Source organism: Urocitellus parryii, chromosome 3 (assembly GCF_045843805.1).
Source record: "Urocitellus parryii isolate mUroPar1 chromosome 3, mUroPar1.hap1, whole genome shotgun sequence".
NCBI lineage: Eukaryota > Metazoa > Chordata > Mammalia > Rodentia > Sciuridae > Urocitellus > Urocitellus parryii.
Genome location: NC_135533.1, coordinates 117,718,294 through 117,739,819, shown reverse-complemented (window position 1 = coordinate 117,739,819; position 21,526 = coordinate 117,718,294). Strand labels below are relative to the sequence as shown.

Sequence of the window (21,526 nt, the reverse complement as noted above, 5' to 3'; positions counted from 1 at the left end):
TAGGCTTCTTATTGTAAAAGGAGAAGTAAGATTTAGAGCTCCTGATAACAGGGAGTGCACCACTGGAGCCACAAAGCACAGAACTATGTTCAAAACAGCACAGAAGTTTCTGGCTAACTAATTAGACACTGAACAAGGAAGTGGTACTAGCAGTTGCCTCTTGTAGCATTACTGTACAAAAGAAACGTTACACATGGGTGAAACTGTTCTACATCTGTGCTGTTCCATCTGGTATGCATTTTCCAAGTATCTAGCACTAGGAATATGGCTTGACAAATGAGGAACTAAATTTTTATTTTATTTAACTTTAATATAAATAATCTCAAATATATAGTATTCAAATCATCAAGTATTATTGTAGACTTTATTTTCTTTGCATTTATATCAGTGTGTCATCCTTGGAGAAAAAGGAGATAGTGAAATACTATGTCGTTCAAGAATCCCTCTCTGTTCCCAACAACCTCGTCAAGTTAAAGAGTGAGTTTGGGCCATAATATCCAGATAAATATTACCTCAAAGGACTGATTTTCTCTCATGTGGACTGGGAATAATGGCAAGTTAGCATTATCTGTAGAAAACTGCTTTCTTCCATGCACACCAAGTTCCTTGAGATGCTGCTCATACAGTTGGACAAAGCTAGCTAAGCTAGTGATGTCACTGCTTATGTAGCCTAACTTATTAAAAACCCTCTCCCTGTGGAAACTGGTGGGAAATTGAGGACAATGTGAAGAGGCAAAGTGCTACTTATCTAGCTGTATGTCACTGGACAAGACATTATGAGGGATGAAGATGCTATTTTCCAGAGTAAGTGTAAGAAGGGATGGAAACAAAATACCAGGAGGGATGGAGGTGCTATGGTTTTACCTATTACCCTTGGACCTTCCCTATAAGCATTTTTCAAGAAACCTGAAGTCTCTCATGCTATCTACAGGTACTTTCTTTGATCTCTTAACAACCTATTACACTGTCCTTGCATAGCTAGGTATGAACAGTACAATCAGTTTTGAATCATGTATTTTCAGGCTCTGTGACAAGGTACATGCATATTGGCATTTTTCAGTATGTAGTGCAGCTTGACCAGTTGGAACATGGTGGCTTCAAGAACGGGAGTAAAAGAATAAGAATTCTTATTCTTTTACTATGTGCAGAGATAAATAAATATAATAAAAACCCAAAATGATCAAGCTTAAATTAGATTCATGAATATCATTAGTTTTCACTACTTTAGAGAACAAAGTGAAAGTAATCAAGGAAAACTCCAACCTTGGTTTACATCTTCCAATAATATATTAGGTAGTGCATTTTAATAGATTTATTCTAAAATAGCTGTAATGAGGATTAGATTCAGTTTGGTAATTTTTCCTACTACTTAATCTTTCATTTTATGAAAATTTTATGTAACTCAAAGGTTTATATGCTTTGAATGAAATGCACCAGTGTTTGTCAAATTCTGGAAATCTAATAGTATGGATTTTGTCTATTCTGCCCACAAAGAAATTAAGGTTAAATAATATAAGTTAGGTGATAATTTTATGAAGGAAATAAAGTTCTTGTCTCCATTTCCTCAGCAAGAATGAATTCAGGCATCTATTTCCATGGTGGGAATAACATAAATGATGGGGAAATGTAACCCAATAGAACTGGGAGGCAGTAGTAAAGATCAGACCAACAGAAATAAGTCCTATACCAAATCTACAGAGTCTAAGGCTGTGAATGCTGTGATCACTTACCAAACCCCATGAGAATAAAAGATCCAACCAACATGATGATAGCCTGGAGGGTGTCTGTGTAAATCACTGAGGCCAAGCCCCCTGTGAAGAGAAAAAAGAGGCCCAGGTCATTTTGTCCATGTCTACTCATCTATTTGCCTTTACTGCTGGGTTCTCAACTAATCAAACCATGGAAATGACTCACAGAAAACATATCCAAAGCTCTTGGCTGAGCCACAAGCTTGTCTTGACATCATTATCTCCTTAGTGTGCGAAACTTCCACTTATATCCTATCTCCCTTGTCCTGATTTAAAGTTTCTATAAATCAGAATGGAGTTCCATCTTCATGTGGATTTTTAAATTTTAAGTAGGGGAAATTTTTTATTATCTCAAAAGTTTCCCTGAACAATTTCTGAATTCCTCTCATTTGACAAAATACATGTGCTCTCAAAAAAAATATCTAAACTGTTTTTGCTCTTGTTTTATAACATATCATTGTTCTGTTAGTTGAATACCTGAAACACTCATTGACTTGTATTTTGCATCAATATTAACAACAACAACAAAACACATTTTTTTAGAATAAGGGGTTTTTGGTCCCTTTAGTGTTATACATGACAGTAGACTTCATTGTGACATAATTATAAACATAGAATGTCAGGAGGGACCAATGATTCTCTGGAAAACAGGAGAGTAAGGCCCTTATCTCTTATATAATCTGAACATACACTCAATCTATAAAAAGGGCCAACACCCCAGCAGTGAAGCTGAGATCAACATCAAATCAGAAATATTTAAAGTGGATACAAAACTATTTCCACAATGCAGACAATTAAGTATGTAGTGGGCAATGGTGCTGTTGGAAAAACATTCCTCCTTATATCCTACACAACAAACCAATTTCCATTGGAATATGTACCAACTGTTTTTGACATCTGTGCAGTCACAGTTATTATTGGTTTGCAGTCATGGACTCTGGAACATTTTGATACTTCAAGGCAAGAGGATTATGAGAGATTATAACTGCTGAATTATCCACAAACAGATGTATTTCTGTTTTTCAGTGGTCTCTCCATCTTCTTTCAAAATGTGGGGGAAAAAAGTGTGTGCCTAAAATAACTCACCATTGTCCAACAACTCCTGTCTTCTTGTTGGAACCCAAATTGATCTCAGAGATGAATCCTCTACTATTGAGAAACTTGCCAAAAACAAACAGAAGTGTATCACTCCAGAGACTACTGAAAAGCTGCCCCATGATCTGAAGGATGTGGAGTGTTCTGCACTCACACAGAAAGACCTAAAGAATGTGTTTGATGTAGCAATATTGGCTGCCCTGAAGCCTCTAGAACCAAAGAAGAGCTGCAAATATGTGCTGTTATGACCACCTCTCCAGACCCCTTTCTGCAAAGATGGTGTTGTCATTATACTAAGTAATATTTAAATCAAACTAAAAATTAAAAATTAAAATTTATTTCTGCCATGATGACAAATGCCCTACATCTATGCACATGCACTCATGTGAGACAAGGCCCATAGGTATGGCCCCTGCTTTCTCTCCCAATACTAGTTAATTCTGAGTAAATATGCATTGTCATAAAAATGATTAGCACTAGTTTTTGTTTTGTTACTTTAAAAACAGTTTTTTCTGTTGTTATTTTAAAGCAAGGCATGCTGTGATGACTATGTAACAGATTAATTTGTTGAAGGCATTCCCTGAATTGAACCTGTACAGTAACCTAAAACGTTTTAGTGGCTTTTTGTTCTTATTCTTGTTTAATGAAAATCATGGAGAGAGTCTTGTGGACACTCTTTAATAAGGTTAAATGGGATTTTTTTTTCAGCTTATTTAGGTTGCAATTTTCAGTTTTTAAAAATGTTTAGGTAATTTTTTCCACTTCCCCAAATCCTAAATCTTGTAGATTCATTAGTGTAAAAACTAAGGTTTTCTCATGTCTCAATTTTTTGAATATGCATTCTTTTCAAATGTATTAAACAAACAAAAAACCCTCAAAAATGGCTCTAGAACTGTGGGGGGGGTTCCAAATGAAATATAATTGTGCAAAATTGTAGAACTCATTGTGATTTGTTTATAAATAATTTGGCCAATTTCATTGCTTAGTATCTATTCTCCCTTTTTTCCCTATCATTTTCCCTTTCTGATTCCTATTCTTTCTGGTCCATTATGCTTTTGATATGAGGTTCCCCCAAAAGCTTCATTTCTGTAGGAGTATTCAAAAGTGAAATGATTAGATTGTGAATGCCATAATCTAATCAGTCCTTCCTAGTTTGAATGGACTGGGAAGTAAATATAGTCCAGTGGGTCACTGGAGGAATGCCCTGAAAGTGCATATCTTCCTTATGGTCCTTACCCCTCTGTTTCCTTATTGACATGAAGAGAGTAGCTTCTCTCTGCCATACCCTTCCTGCAAGACATTCTGCCTTACCTTGCCAAGAGCAATGCAGTTAACCACCTATAGACTGAGATTTCTGATTTTATGAGCCAAAATTAACTTTTCCTCCTCTAAAATGTTCTCTTTTTTTTGGACCTGGGATTGAACTCAGAGGTACTCAACCACCAAGCCATATCCCCAGCCCTATTTTGTATTTTATTTAGAGACAGGTGTCACTGAGTTGCTTAGTGCCTCGAAGTTGCTGAGGCTGGCTTTGAACTAGCGATTCTCCTGTCTCAGCCTCCCAAACCTCCCACACCACGCTCGGCCTAAGTTGTTCTTGTTGGGTATGTTGATCACAGTGAAGCAAAGCTGCCTAAAAGAGAAATTGGTACCGAAAAGTATGGTCATTTCTGTGACTAACCTGACCATGTGGCTCAGAAGATTTTGGAAATCATTTGAAGGAGGAATTTGGAAAAGTTTGGAAATGCAGGCTAGAAAAGCCTTAGAATGTTATGAGTAGAGCTTAATGAGTGATTCTGGTGGGAGCTCAGAAGAATATACTGCTGATTTGAATGCAGACTGAGCCCATGAAGTTTCAGAGGCAAATGAGAACTCTAATGGGAATTAGACTAGAGGCCACTCATGTTATCTTCCAGCAAAGACCTTGTTCACATTTTGCTCATGTCCTCACTTTTGTGAGGCTGAATATAAAAACAATGCACTAATTAAGATAGCAGAGGACATTACAAGGTACTATAGTAATCAGTTGGTGGCACAGATGTTGTTGGCAGCTTTATCCCTGTTTACTGGGGGAATCAGGAGCAGAAAGTAGCTAAAAGATTATAAAAACTAGCCAAAAACCCTTGAAGTTTAACCAGAAAAGTACTTGTAAAATTGGGGCCAAGGAAGGTGTGCATGTTGAAGAGACTGTAGCCCCTAAAGTGATGCTAATTACTTTGCAGAAACAATGGGAAATGCTTCAGAGGCATTTCAGAAATTTCAAGACCACACCACGGCAGACTTGAGGGTATAGAAGGGAAAATTCCTTCAAAAAGAGATCATGTGGGTAGCCTGATTGCACAGGATGGCCTAGGATATTTTTGCACCATGCTGAGCCATGCAGTCACTCAGAGGTACTTCAGCCATGGTTCCAGGAGGCTGCAGTATCACATGAACTGGCAGAGGAAATAAGCATCATCCACACGGTGCTGGTTCTGCAGGAATGCAGATTGCTACAGTTAAGGGATCATGGAGGATTCCACTGAAAATTCAAAGACAGACCTGGGAGACCAGGCAAAATGTAACAGAGTCAGAGTTCCTGCAGGCTGCCCTTGAGAGGGTGATGCATTAATCTGTGAAAGTGAGGCCAAAGCTGGAATGGAGACCCCAGGAATTAAGAGATGCAAGTTATATGGACAGTCTGTTGAGAAAAACTGTTAGCTCAAGAGGAAACTAGACTAAAAGAGAGGTTTTGTGCACTTGTTTCACCATAAAAGTGAAAGGGGCAGGGCTGCCTATGCCCTTTGGAGAAAACATCTTGCAACCATATGTCCTAGATGCTATGCATGGAGTTATGGGACCTGATGTATGTGGAATGATAGGATTAGTTTTCCTAGCCGGGTTTTAGTCTTGCTTTGGCCCTATCTCTTTTTATTATGCTTCTATTTCTCCCTTTGGAATGGGAATGTTCACTCTGTGCAACTACATATTGGATATGTAGCTTGCTTTTGGTTTTTATAGGAGCTCACAGGCAAGAGTTTGATTTGAATCTCAGAGATTTAGACTTGGTTTTTGGGATATGCTGGAACTATTAAGACTATGTAATTCTTGGAGATAGACTAAATGCATTTTGCATGGTGAGATAGACATGAACTTTTGGGGGGCAGGGGCAGAATGTTATGGTCTTGGTAGGAAGCATCCCCAAAAAGCTACTGTTGTTCTGTGGAAATATTCACAGGTAAAAATGATTGATTTGTGAAATCTGAAACCTAATCAAGTCCTTCCTAGTTTGAATAGGCTGAGTGGTAACTTTAAGCAGATAGGATGTGGCTAGAGGAGATGGATCACTGGGGGAATGCCCTGGAAGGGTATATCTCTCTTGTATCACCTTAACTCTCTCCTGTGCCATGAGGTGAGCAGCTTTCCTCCACCACAACCTTCCCCACAGTTTGTCTGCCTCACCATGGGCACAGAGCAACAGAGTTGGCTGTCTATACTGAGATCCCTGAAACCATGAGCCAAAATAAACTTTTCTTCCTCTAAGTTGTTCTTGTTGGGTATTTAGACACCTGATACAAAGCTAACTAAAATGTGGTCTTCTTTCTATTTCCATGAAAATTCTCTTTTTGCCCTTTTTTCTCTCTAGCTTCCACATATGACAGAAAATATACTATGCCTGACTCTCTGAAACTGGCTTATTTCACTTCACAGGATACAGAAATGTCTTTTTTTTTTGGCAGGGGTGGGGTGCAAGGATTGAACTCAGGGGCAGTTGACCACTGAGCCACATACCCACCCCTATTTTGTATTTTATTTAGAGACAGTGTCTCACTGAGTTGCTTAGTGCCTCATTTTTGCTGAGGCTGGATTTGAACTCGCTATCCTCCTGCCTCAGCCTCCCAAGCCACTGGTATTACAGGCCTGGCTCAGAAATGTCTTTTATTGTTCAAGTTATTAGCTATTTTTTTTTAATTTTGTCCAACTCAAGTGATAGTTTAATTTTCATAAATTTGTATGCATGAGACACTAAACCAAAAAACCTGATTGACAGCCTGCTTGAACTATTGCTGCACACCTTTTCTCCACAACCAACTTACTGCTCCAATTCTACTTTCCTAACCAATGATTGTATTCATTTAATATACTATGCCTGAGCTATGAGCTTCTTTTTCATCTCAACCTTCCATGTGTATGATATGCTGAATTCTAAATGATAATCTGGATACCAAACATAAAATGTCACTTTTCTTAATCAAAGTACTCATATATAATACTGAGGATTCTTTTTTATTTACTACTTTTACTATTCATGTTTCTGATCTTGTGCCTGACTCTCATAGAGGAAATGACATGGTATCCTTCCCTTGACAATGTCAAGGCTAACACTGGGTTACTAATTGCAGGGATAGGTTAAGCAGAAGGTAACATACTGTGTAAAACACTAGCAGACTCACCAGTTATTGTGTAAACAGCAGTGACAGCCAAGAGGATAAAGATTGCCAGGTAAATATCCAATCCCAAGGCCAGCTGGATGAATATGGCTCCAGAAAATATACTTGTCTAAAAAGGGAATGGAACAGTCGGGATGGGAAAGAAACATGCATTTCACTTCTATGGGTTCTTTGCTCCAATGTCCAGTCTCCCTCCCTTCTTTTCCTAGTAAACTCCTAATCATTCTTTAAGGCTCCCATTTAGATGTCTCTACAACAATATCTTCCATAAAGCTTCAAACAGCAATTTTCTCTCTCTCTCTTCTGTATTCTCATAGCACTTAATTCATTGCCCAATTAAGGTACTTATCAAATTATGGGACGAGTCCTGAGAACGTTTTCTGTACCATGATGCTTAAAGATACTGGTACTGAGTATTTGTTTATAAGAATACTCTTGATGTGATAGAGTAGATAGATAGATAGATAGATAGATAGACAGAGATTTATTTCACATAATATTCTTGTTTGATTTTTATTTATATGTGTGTTTTTATTTTGTAAAATCACATACAATATTGGGTTTGTTTCAAGAGATTAATGTGGAAATTTCTTCTCTATCTTGCAAAAGTTTAAGCTATCAAGGAATTACAGGTTGGGTCTATTCCAAGAGATGAATGGGGTAATTTTTCCTTCTGTTCTGGAGAACCTTAAGTTTTCGAGGATTTATTTCTTCCCCCAAGCCCAAAAGAATTTACTCCTATCATCTTTTATTTTCCAAACTCTATGTAAAGGAGATATCTTTATTACAATTATTGTGCATCTAAGGATTTATCTAAGTTCTGGGGATTTATCTAAGGTCACAGAGGTAGCTTGTGGCAAACACAGAATTTGAACACATGCAGCATTACTTCAATTTTTACATTTCTTAATATAGTGTTAGCAGCTGTCATGGGATTTTACTTAATGAAATATAATAGTAATATTCAGAAATTCAAAGAAATCATTATGATCATATGGGAATAATGGCTACATGGTTTTGAATCTCTAAAGGAGACGGAGTAATTATTTAGTCAAATCAACAAAATTAAGCATTTCCACAAAGTCTAAAATGCAATACAAGGGAACAGATCAATGTTATCCACAATATTTAAATGGTAGCAAGATTGGAAAGAAGTAGAAATATACAAAAATGTATTTGAAGAACCTTAGAATTAGACATTCTCACCTAGCAAATATTTATTCACTGGGATTGGAAAGAAGTAGAAATATACAAAAATGTATTTGAAGAACCTTAGAATTAGACATTCTCACCTAGCAAATAGTTATTCACTGGGATTGGAAAGAAGTAGAAATATACAAAAATGTATTTGAAGAACCTTAGAATTAGACATTCTCACCTAGCAAATAGTTATTCACTGGGAATCACAATAGGACAATTTTAGAACTTTAGCTTATAGTGAAAATAATTTTGCTCTAATGACTAGTGGGTGAGTATAAATATTCCTTGATAGGTCCAAATAGTCCAAATCATACAAAATCTCAAAAATAACTGCCCAAATTCTCTTTAAAAACAGGGACTTGAGGGGCTGGGGTTGTGGCTCAGTGGTAGAGTACTCATCTGGCATGCATGATGCACGAGGCACTGAGTTCAATCTTCAGCACCACTTAAAAATAAAATAAAGATTGTGTCCACCTAAAACTAAAAAATAAATTTAAAAAAAATAGAGCCTTGATGTTCTGCCCCAGATTAACCCTCCCACCATAGCAACCCCCACCATCCTGAGGGTGGAGCTAGCATCAAATTCCAGACAAACCCACCTTTTGAAATCCAATAAAAATAATTGGTCAAAATTTTGAGATTTTTTTTTCTCTCATATTTCTACTATTTTTGAAACCAAGTATTTTTCATCCATGAGTTTATTGGGACTGGGATGTCTGAAGAGTATGTTACAGTTTTGTTGTGTTCTTTTATTTTTACTTTTTTAAAATTTTTACTATATATATATATATATATATATATATATATATATATATATATTCCTCTCACTTATCTCTTTCCATATTTTTCCTCTCACTTATCTCTTTCTCTGGATTCTCTTTCTCTCTTTTCTCCTGCTAACAGCCAACCTCTATTAATTCCTATGTTACTCTCCCTATAATTTTTTACTTCTATCTTTTTTCCTCCTTCCTCATAACCTCACATCTTTCATCACTTCTGTTCATTCTTTGTCTATGATTTGAAATTGTAAACCCTTTGAAAATTTACTATTTATATTGTAGGCAATAGCTGAACATATTTATTGCAACAAGACTGTAGATACCTTAATTGGAGCTATGTGGTTTAAGTCTATATATGTTTGCATTGGGTACTGTTAATATTGGTCTCCCCCTTAAAGGCAAGGGACAGGAAACCTTCAGGAATATTATAAATCTACATGGTAGAAACTGTACTGCCTAAGATCTGCACCGCTATATGGGAAGACACGTGGACAACATAAAAGAGAGAGAGAACAAAGCACCCCCAAACAAACCAAGATGATCCAATAATAGAGCCCATTGACAACAAAATAGAAGAAATGTCAGATAAGGAGTTTAGAATGTGCATAAACTGATCCAGGACATAAAGGACAATGTAAGGAGTGAAATCTGAGATAAATTTCAGGAGGTGAAAGATCATTTTAATACAGAGATAGAAATTCTGAACAGAAATCCTCAAATTGAAAGAATCAATAAATCAAGTTAAAAATTCAATGGAAAGCATCCCCAATAGACTAGATCATTTGGAAGACAGAACCTCAGGCAATGAAGACAAAATACATAACCTTGAAAATAAAGTTGACCACACAGAGAAGGTGGTAAGAAACCAAGAAGAGAACTTCCAAGAATTGTGGGATAACATGAAAAGACTAAATTTAAGATTTATCAAGATAGATGAAAGTGTGGAGACACAGGCCAAAACAATGCACAATTTTCTCAATAAAATAATAACAGAAATTTTTCCAAACCTAAGAATAAAATAGAAAATCAAAAACAAAGGCTTATAGGACCATAAATGTACAAAATTACAACAGGCCAACATTATAATGAAAATGCCTAACATACCGAATAGAGATAGAATTTTAAAGGCTGAGAGAGAAAAATATCAGATTACCTATAGGGGGAAACCAATTTGGATCTCAGCTGATTTCTCAACCCATACCCTAAAAGCTAGGAGGTCCTGGAATAATATATATCAAGCTCTGAAAGAAAATGGATGGTAATCAAAAGTTCTACATTCAGCAAAATTAAGCTTCAGATTTGAAGATGAAATAAAAACCTTCCACCAAAAAAAAAGTTAAAATAATTCACTAGAAAGCCTGCACTATAGAACATTCTCAACAAAACATTTTATGAAGATGAAATGAAATTTAAAAGTGAAAACCAACAAAGGGAGGAACTACACTAAAGGAGTAGTCAATCAAAAAGAAACTAATTCAAATAAAAACCAGAAATAAACCAAATGACCAGGAATACAAATCATATCTCAATAATAACTTTGAAAATTAATGGCTTAAGTTATCAATCAAAAGACAAAGATGGTAAGATTTGATTTAAAAATAAAAGACCCTAAAATGAGCTGTCTCCAAGAGACTCACCTCATAGGCAAAAACAGCCACAGACTGAAGGTGAAAGGATGGGAATAAACATATCACTCATATGAATCACATGAACTAGCAGAGGGTTCTAACCTTGTATCAGATAAAGTGGACTTCAAGATAAAGTTAATCAGAATGGACAAAAAGGACATTTCAAACTGTGTAAGGGAAAGATATATCAACAAGACATGACAATCTTAAATATTTATGTCCCAAACAATAGGGCATCTATGTATATCAAACAAACCCTCTAAATTTCAAGAATCAAATAGATCACAATACAATAATACTGGGTAACTTTAACATACCTCTCTCACCACTGGATAGATCTTCCAAACAAAAAGTAAATGAAGAAACTATAGAACAAAATAATACTATCAATAATTTAGACAACAGACACATATGGAACATTTCATTCGTCAATGAGCAAATATACTTTTTTCTCAGCAGCACACAAATCCTTCTCTAAAATGGACCATATCTTAAGCCACAAAGAAACTCTTAGCAAATACAAAAAAATAGATATACTACCCTGCATTCTATCAGAACATAATGGAATTAAATTATAAATCAGTGATAAAATAAAAAATAGAAGCTACTCTACTACCTAGAGACTAAATAATAAACTAATGAATGATGAAGGTATAGCAGAAGAAATCAGAGATAAAATTAAAAAATACTTAGAGGTAAATGAAAACAGTGATACAACATATCAAAATTTCTGGAACAGTATGAAGGCAGTGCTAAGAAGAAAGTTCATTGCATTGAGCTCATTCATTAAAAGAATAGAAAGTTGGGCTGGGGCTATAGCCCAGTGGTAGGGCACCTGCCTCACACATGTGGGGCATTAGGTTCAATACTCAGCACTACATAAAAATAAATTTAAAAAGATATTGTGTTCATCTACAACTAAAAAAATTTTTTTTAAAGGATAGAAAGTCAATGAATAAATGACATTACATCTCAAGGCCCTGGAAAAGAACAAATAAACATCAAAAGCAGTAAAAGATAGGAAATAATTAAAGCCAGAGCTAAAGTCAATGAAATTAAAACAAAGGAAACAATTCAAAAATTTGACAAACCAAAAAGTTGGTTCTTTGAAAAAATAAAAAAATTGATACACCCTTAATCATGCTAATGAAGTCAAAGAGAGAAAAAACTCAAATTACTAAAATTCATGATGAAAAAAGGAAATATCACAACAAACACTACTGAAATAGAGAAGATAATTAGAACCTATTTTGAAAATTTATACTCCAATAAAATAGAAAATCTTGAAGACATCAAAAAATTTCTAAAGACATATGACCTACCTAAAATGAATCAGGAAAACATACACAATTTAAACAGATCAATTTTAAACAATGAACATGAAGACACCATTAAAAGCCTACCAATCAAGAAAAGACCAGGACCAGATAGATTCTTGAGTTATACAAGACCTTCAATGAAGAATTAATACCAGGTGTGACACTACATCATGTACAATCATAGAAATGTAAAGTTGTGCTGCAGTTGTATACAATGAATCAAAATGCATTCTGCTATCATATATACCCAGTTAAAATAAATTAATTAGTTTTTAAAAAGAATTAACACCAGTACTCCACAGATCAGTCCATGAAATAGAAAAGAAGGGAATCCTTCCAAACTTATTCTATGAAGCCGTCTCAATCTGATACCAAAACCAGACCAAGTCAAATCAAGGAAAGAAAATTTCATAACAATATCCCTGATGATAGATGAAAAAAATTTCAATAAAATTCTGGCAAATTGCATACAAAAACATATTTAAAAGATAATGTGGGCTGGGGTTGTGGCTCAGTGGTAGAGTGTTCACCTAGCACATTTGAGGCCCTGGATTTGATCCTTAGCATCACATAAAAATAAATAAATAAAATAAAGGTATCATGTCCAACCACAACTAAAAAATATTTTTTTTTTAAAAAAGTAATGCACCATGATCATGTGGGGTTCATCCCAGGAATGCAGGTTTGGTTCCACATATAGAAATCAATAAATGTAATTCATCCATAGACATAAAGACAGGAATCATATGATCATTTCAGTAGATGCAGAAGAAGCATTTGACAAAATACAGCATGGCTTCATTTTCTGCCTGCAAAAAACATTCAACTCAAAGTGGATCCAAGACCTAGGTTAGTATAGCATAGAGGATTGCTTCATTTTCAAAACACTAGAAAAACTAGAGACTGTAGGAACATACTCCTACATTGTAAAAGCTATATATGCTAAAGCCAAGGCCAACATCATTCTAAATGGAGAAAAATTAAAAGCATTCCTTCTAAAAACTGGAAAAAGACAGGGATGCCCTCTTTTACCACTTCTATTCAACATCATCATTGAAACTCTAGCCAGAGCAATTATACAGAAGAAAAAAATTAAAGGGATAATAATAGGAAAAAAGAAGGCTCAAACTATCCCTATTTGCCAACAACATGTACCTATATTTAGAAGACCCAAAAACTCCAGCAAAAAAACTTCTAGAACTTACAAATAAATTCATCAAAGTATCAGGATATAAAATTAATACCCCTAAATCAATTGCATTACTATATATGCCAATTAATCAGCTGAAAGAGTAATTAGGAAAATTATCCCACTCATAATAACTTCAGGAAAAATGAAATACAACCTAACAAAAGAGGTGAAAGACCTCTACAATGAAAACTATAGAAAACTAAAGAAAAAAAAGCATAAGAAATAAAACCAAGAATCAGTAAGTGGGATACCATCAAATTAAAAAGTTTCTGCACAGTAAAGGAAACAGAGCATGAAGAGGGAGCCTACAGAAAGGGAGGAAATCTTTGCCACCCAATTCTCAGGGGATGAATATCCAGAATATAAAGAACTCAAAAAATTTAAAACAAAAAAATTAAATTTAATTTAAAAACCCAATTAATATATGGCCAAAAGAACTATATAGGCACTTCTCCAAATAAGAAATACAAATGACTAATAAATTATGAAAAAAAATTCAACATATCTAGCAATTGGGGAAATGCAAATCAAAACTACATGAATGGGATACTAAAAGTTTTACTCCATTTATGTACAATGTGTCAAAATACACTCTACTGTCATGTATATCTAAAAAGAACAAAAATTTTTAAAGGCTTGGAAATTTTTAAATGAATAAATAAATACATGAAAATTTTATCTCTAGTCAGAATGGCAATTATCAAGAACACAAATAACAAATATTGGCAAGGATGTAGGGAAAAGTGTACACACATATATTGTTGGTAGGAGTACATATTAGTAAAACCACACTGGAAATCAGTAGTCCTTAAAAAATTAGGAATCAAATCACCATATGACTGGGCTATTCCACTCCTTGGCATATACCCAAAGATCTAAAATCAGCATAATTTAAGAATGCAGCCACATCAATGTTTACAACAGGACAATTCACAATAACAAAGCTATGTAACTAGTTTAGGTGCCCATCAACAGATTAATTAATTTTTTAAATGTGGTATATATACACAATGGAGTTTTACTTAAAGAAGAATGAAATCATTGCATTTTATGGTTAATGGATAAAACTGGAGAACATCATGCTAAGTGAAAGAAGCCCCCCAGAAAGCCAAGGGTCATAATTTCTCTGATGTGCATAAGCTAGACAGAAATAAGGGAGGGGAGGGAAAAGGAGTAAGGAATTCCCAAGAAAATAGAGGAGAGATCAATGGAGTAGAGGAAGGAAATTGAGGGGGAGGCAGGAGTGGTGGGAAAAGGGAGGAATGGTGGAATGAATCTGACCTAACTTTTCTGTGTATATTTATGAATATACCATGGTGAATTTCACCTCTTTGTTTATGCACAATGCAGTAATTTAAACAATTATAAATAAATAGAAGAAAGATTACTAAAGTAGAGGAAGAGGATCAAAGGGAGGGAATGGGGAGGGAAAGGGAAGTACTGGGGACTGAATTGGAGCAAGTTATATTACCTGCTTCTATAATTATGTCAAAATGAACACTAATATTATGTATAACTTAAATGAACAAATAAAACATAAAAAATAAGAAAAGCCAACAGGAAAAATCATATGGAGTTATGTAATAGGTAGATTGGAAGCCTAACTATTGGAAATGAAGACCTAACTATGCAGAATTGAACACATGAATTAGAGTAACAAATTGTGAAAATGTGAGATGGCAAAGAGACTTGGATATGGTAGTAAACTGTGTGGAGAAGTGACTGGAAAGATAAGTGAGTTTAACAAGGTTTGGAAATCTGTCCTTGACAATAAGAATGATGCTATTCTTCTAGTACAGGGAAGACTCTTTCACAAGAATGATCTTGCACCTGCTGTTTTCACATGCCTTTAAGTCAAAACAATCAATATACCAGAGCCACACATTTTGGGATAGGATCTTCTTAATTCCTTTTCCTCATTCTCAATAATAAAATAGTTTAAATTTTTCTTTAGACTCAGAACCAAGAATGACTACCATCAACTTTTCTATTCAAAATTGTTCTATCCAGGCACAGTGGTATATATTGTAATCTCAGTGGCTCAAGAGCCTGAGTCAGGAGTATCCCAAGTTCAAAGCCACCCTCAGCAACTTGATGAGGCCAAGTAAGAAATAATGATGGGCTGAGGATGTGGTTAAATGATTAAATGACCCTGGGATCAATCCCTGGTACCCCCAAAAAATTATTTTAGAAGTCTTAGTTTAAAACAAAGACAATAAAAATAAATAAATAGTAACAAAGTTGGAAAGAAAAGCCCTTCAAATATGTTAATCACCCCTTCATGATAAAAGCTCTAAACAAATGAGGTATATACAACAAACAGCAACCCACAAGCTAACTTCAACTTAGGAGAAAAGTTTAAAATTTTTCCTCTGAGATCTGGAATAAGAAAAAGACATCCACTTTTTTCACTCTTTTTGGCTGCAATTTTGTAGCCAAAGCAGTTTTAAAAGAGAAAGATATAAAGGGAATCCAAATTAGAAAGAAGAAAGTCAAATGATCACTATTTGCATATAATGTAATCTCCTTTATTGAAAACCAAACAGACTACACCAAAAAAAAAAAAACATTGAAACTAAAAACAGCATTAATTTGGATTGTAGTATACAAAACCAACATGCAAAAATTCGCACACAGAGGCCCCAGTGCCTGCTAGGTAGGTGGACCTGCGACTCACCGGCAGAACAGGCCCAGCAACCCGCGGAGGGGAAGAGCCGTCCCCCGCGCCTGCAAGGTAGACAGACCTGCTACCAACCGGTAGAACAGGCCCAGCAGCCTGCCGGCGTGGTAGGCACATTGTCCCAATTGGAGGAGGGGCAGAGCCACCACCCGCGCCTTTGAGGGAGACTTTGCAACAAGAGCAATATAAATATATAGGGGGAAAAGTCAATAACACAACAGTTTCACCAAGCAGAAAGAAACGCGAGCAGTATGAAAAGACAAGGAAAGAAAGGACCACAAGCAATGCAGGTCAGCTCAACGTTAGAAGAGGTAATATCTGCAGCAGATGGAATTTAAGATAAAGAATTCAGGATATACATGCTTCAGATGATCTGGAGTCTCAAGGAAGACATTAGACAGCAAAATCAGCCAATGAAAGATCACTTCAACAATGAATTACATAAACAAATCCAAGAAGCAAAAGATCAACTATACAGGGAGGTAGAGGTTATAAAAAACAAAAAGAAATCCTAGAAATGCAGGAAGCAATAAACCAACTTAAAAACTCAATTGAGAATACTACCAGCAGAGTAGGACACTTAGAAGACAGAACATCAGACAATGAAGAGAAAGTATTTCAACTTGAAAAGAACATAGACAGCTCAGCAAAACTGTTAAAAAAAAACCATGAGCAGAACATCCAAGAAATATGGGATAACATAAAGAGACCAAACCTAAGAGTCATTGGGATACAGGAAGGTATAGAGGTCCAAACCAAAGGAATGAGCAATCTATTCAATGAAATAATACGAGAAAACTTCTCAAACTTGAAGAATAATACAGAATCCCAAATCCTAGAAGCCTACAGGACGCCGAATGTGCAAAATCATAAGAGATCCACACCTAGACACATTATAATGAAGATGCCCAACATACAGAATAAGGAGAGAATTTTACTTATTTTTTTTAAAGTATCTTTCCTGTATTAAACTGCTTTTGTATTTTTTTTTAAAGAGAGAGTGAGAGAGGAGAGAGAGAGAGAGAATTTTTTTTTAATATTTATTTTTTAGTTCTCGGCTGACACAACATCTTTGTTGGTATGTGGTGCTGAGGATCGAACCCGGGCCGCACGCATGCCAGGCGAGCGCGCTACCGCTTGAGCCACATCCCCAGCCCTAGGAGAGAATTTTAAAAGCTACAAGAGAAAGGAAGAAGATTACATTTAGGGGTAAACCAATCAGGATAACAGCTGATCTTTCAACACAGACTCTGAAAGCTAGAAGATCCTGGAATAACATACTTCAAACACTGAAAGAAAATGGGTTCCAACCAAGAATTGTGTATCCAGCGAAATTAAGCTTCAGGATGGAAGATGAAATTAAAACCTTCCACGATAAACAAAAGTTAAAAGAATTTGTAGCTAGAAAACCATCTCTCCAAAAAAATCCTTGGCAAAACATTACAGGAAGAGGAAATGGAAAATAACAATGAAAACCAACAGTGGGAGGAAGTACAGTAAAGGGGGGAAAATAATCAAAGACGAAAAACAAACCATGTTAAGAAACATAAATAAACAAATATAGCTGGAAGAACAACCCATATCTCAATAATAACCCTAAATGTTAATGGCTTAAACTCACCAATTAAGAGACACAGGCTAGTAGAATGGATCACAAAACAAGACCCAACAATATGCTGCCTACAGGAGATGCATTTGATAGGAAAAGATATACATAGACTGAAGGTGAAAGGTTGGGAAAAATCATATCACTCATATGGACTTCGAAAACAAGCAGGAGTGTCCATACTCATATCAAATAAAATAGATTTCAAGCCAAAGTTAATCAAAAGCAATAAAGAGGGACACTACATACTGCTCAAGGGAACCATACACCAACAAGACATAACAATCATGAATATATATGCCCCAAACAATGGTGCAGCTATATTCATCAAACAAACTCTTCTCAAGTTCAAGAGTCTAATAGATCACCATACAATAATCATGGGAGACTTCAATACACCTCTCTCACCACTGGACAGATCTTCCAAACAAAAGTTGAATAAGGAAAATATAGAACTCAATAAAACAAATAATAACCTAGACTTAATTGACATATACAGAATATACCACCCAACATCAAGCAGTTATACTTTTTTCTCAGCAGCACATGGATCCTTCTCAAAAATAGATCATATATTATGTCACAGGGCAACTCTTAGCCAATATAAAGGAGTAGAGATAATACCATGCATCTTATCTGATCATAATGGAATGAAACTGAAAATCAACGATAAAAGAAGGAAGGAAAAATCATGCATCACTTGGAGAATGAACAATAGGTTACTGAATGATCAATGGGTTATAGAAGACATCAAGGAGGAAATTAAAAAATTCTTAGAGATAAATAAAAACACAGACACAACATATCTGAATCTATGGGACACATTGAAAGCAGTTCTAAGAGGAAAATTCATTGCTTGGAATTCTTTCCTTAAAAAAGGGAAAAACCAACAAATAAATGATCTCATACTTCATCTCAAAATCCTAGAAAAAGAAGAGCAAAACAACAGCAAAAGAAGAAGAAGGCAAGAGCTAATTAAAATCAGATCTGAAATTAATGAAATTGAAGCAAAAGAAACAATTGAAAAAACTGACAAAACTAAAAGTTGGTTCTTTGAAAAAATAAATAAGATCAACAGACCCTTAGCCATGCTAACAAAGAGAAGAAGAGAGAGAACTCAAATTACTAGCACACGGGACGAAAAAGGCAATATCACAACAGACACTTCAGAAATACAGAAGATAATCAGAAATTATTTTGAATCCTTATACTCCAATAAAATAGAAGATAGTGAAGGCATCTATAAATTTCTTAAGTCATATGATCTTCCCAGATTGAGTCAGGAGGATACAGACAACCTAAACAGACCAATATCAATTGAGGAAATAGAAGAAACCACCAAAAGACTACCAACTAAGAAAAGCCCAGGACTGGATGAGTATACAGCAGAGTTTTACAAAACCTTTAAAGAGGAACTAATACCAATACTTTTCAAGCTATTTCAGGAAATAGAAAAAGAGGGAGAACTTTCAAATTCATTCTACGAGGCCAACATCACCCTGATTCCTAAACCAGACAAAGACACTTCAAAGAAAGAAAACTACAGACCAATATCTCTAATGAACCTAGATGTAAAAATCCTCAATAAAATGCTGGCGAATCGGATACAAAAATGTATCAAAAAAATTGTGCACCATGATCAAGTAGGATTCATCCCTGGGATGCAAGGCTGGTTCAATATACAGAAATCAATAAATGTTATTCACCACATCAATAGACTTAAAGATAAGAACTATATGATCATCTCGATAGATGCAGAAAAAGCATTTGACAAAGTACAGCATCCCTTTATGTTCAAAACTCTAGAAAAACTAGGGATAACACGAATATACCTCAATATTGTAAAAGCAATCTATGCTAAACCTCAGGCTAGCATCATTCTGAATGGAGAAAAATTGAAGGCATTCCCTCTCAAATCTGGAACAAGACAGGGATGCCCTCTCTCACCACTTCTGTTCAACATAGTTCTGGAAACACTGGCCAGAGCAATTAGACAGACGAAAGAAATTAAAGGCATAAAAATAGGAAAAGAAGAACTTAAATTATCACTATTTGCAGATGACATGATTCTATACCTAGCAGACCCAAAAGGGTCTACAAAGAAGCTATTAGAGCTAATAAATGAATTCAGCAAAGTGGCAGGATATAAGATCAACACGCATAAATCAAAGGCATTCCTGTATATCAGCGGCAAATCCTCTGAAATGGAAATAAGGACAACCACTCCATTTACAATATCCTCAAAAAAAATAAAATACTTGGGAATCAACCTAACAAAAGAGGTGAAAGACTTATACAATGAAAACTACAGAACTCTAAAGAGAGAAATAGAAGAAGATCTTAGAAGATGGAAAAATATACCCTGTTCATGGATAGGCAGAACTAACATCATCAAAATGGCGATATTACCAAAAGTTCTCTATAGGTTTAATGCAATGCCAATCAAAATCCCAATGGCATTTCTTGTAGAAATAGATAAAGCAATCATGAAATTCATATGGAAAAATAAAAGACCCAGAATAGCAAAAACAACTCTAAGCAGGAAGTGTGAATCAGGCGGTATAGCGATACCAGACCTCAAACTATACTACAGAGCAATGGTAACAAAAACAGCATGGTACTGGTATCAAAACAGGCGGGTGGACCAATGGTACAGAATAGAGGACACAGAAACCAATCCACAAAACTACAACTATCTTATATTTGATAAAGGGGCTAAAAGCATGATATGGAGAAAGGATAGCATCTTCAACAAATGGTGCTGGGAAAACTGGAAATCCATATGCAACAAAATGAAACTGAATCCCTTTCTCTCACCATGCACAAAAGTTAACTCAAATGGATCAAGGAGCTTGATATCAAATCAGAGACACAGTGTCTGACAAAAGAAAAAGTTGGCTACGATCTACATACTGTGGGGTCGGGCTCCAAATTCCTCAATAGGACACCTATAGCACAAGAGTTAATAACTAGAATCAACAAATGGGACTTACTCAAACTAAAAAGTTTTTTCTCAGCAAAAGAAACAATAAGAGAGGTAAATAGGGAGCCTACATCCTGGGAACAAATCTTTACTCCTCACACTTCAGATAGAGCCCTAATATCCAGAGTATACAAAGAACTCAAAAAATTAAATGATAAGAAAATGAATAACCCAATCAACAAATGGGCCAAGGACCTGAACAGACACTTCTCAGAGGAGGACATACAATCAATCAATAAGTACATGAAAAAATGCTCACCATCTCTAGCAGTCAGAGAAATGCAAATCAAAACCACCCTAAGATACCATCTCACTCCAGTAAGATTGGCAGCCATTATGAAGTCAAACAACAAGTGCTGGCGAGGATGTGGGGAAAAGGGTACACTTGTACATTGCTGGTGGGACTGCAAATTGGGGCAGCCAATTTGGAAAGCAGTATGGAGATTTCTTGGAAAGCTGGGAATGGAACCACCATTTGACCCAGCTATTCCCCTTCTCGGTCTATTCCATAAAGATCTAAAAAGAGCATGCTATAGGGACACTGCTACATCGATGTTCATAGCAGCACAATTCACAATAGCAAGACTGTGGAACCAACCTAGATGCCCTTCAATAGATGAATGGATTAAAAAAAATGTGGCATTTATACACAATGGAGTATTACTCTGCATTATAAAATGACAAAATCATAGAATTTGCAGGGAAATGGATGGCATTAGAGCAGATTATGCTAAGTGAAGCTAGCCAATCCCTAAAAAACAAATGCCAAATTTTTTTTTATATAAATAGAGTAACTAAGAACAGAGTTGGGAGGAAGAGCATGAGAAGAAGATTAACATTAAACAGGGGTGACAGGTGGGATGGAA

The 21,526-nt window shown here is 35.6% G+C and overlaps 1 protein-coding gene and 1 pseudogene across 2 annotated transcripts in view; one reads left to right on the top strand and one right to left on the bottom strand.

Moving 5' to 3' along the window:
* Positions 1–21,526, bottom strand: part of LOC113177524 (solute carrier family 5 member 4-like) — a 58,391-nt gene that overhangs the window by 22,784 nt on the left and 14,081 nt on the right. For both annotated transcript variants that reach the window (XM_026382073.1, XM_026382072.1), the window contains exons 6-7: positions 7,277–7,382; positions 1,731–1,811 (exon numbers count right to left, since the gene is read on the bottom strand). In XM_026382073.1, coding sequence (XP_026237858.1) covers positions 1,731–1,811; positions 7,277–7,382 — 187 coding nt within the window. The remainder of the gene's footprint in view (positions 1–1,730; positions 1,812–7,276; positions 7,383–21,526) is intronic.
* LOC113177525 (cell division control protein 42 homolog pseudogene) lies at positions 2,533–3,091 on the top strand (annotated as a pseudogene).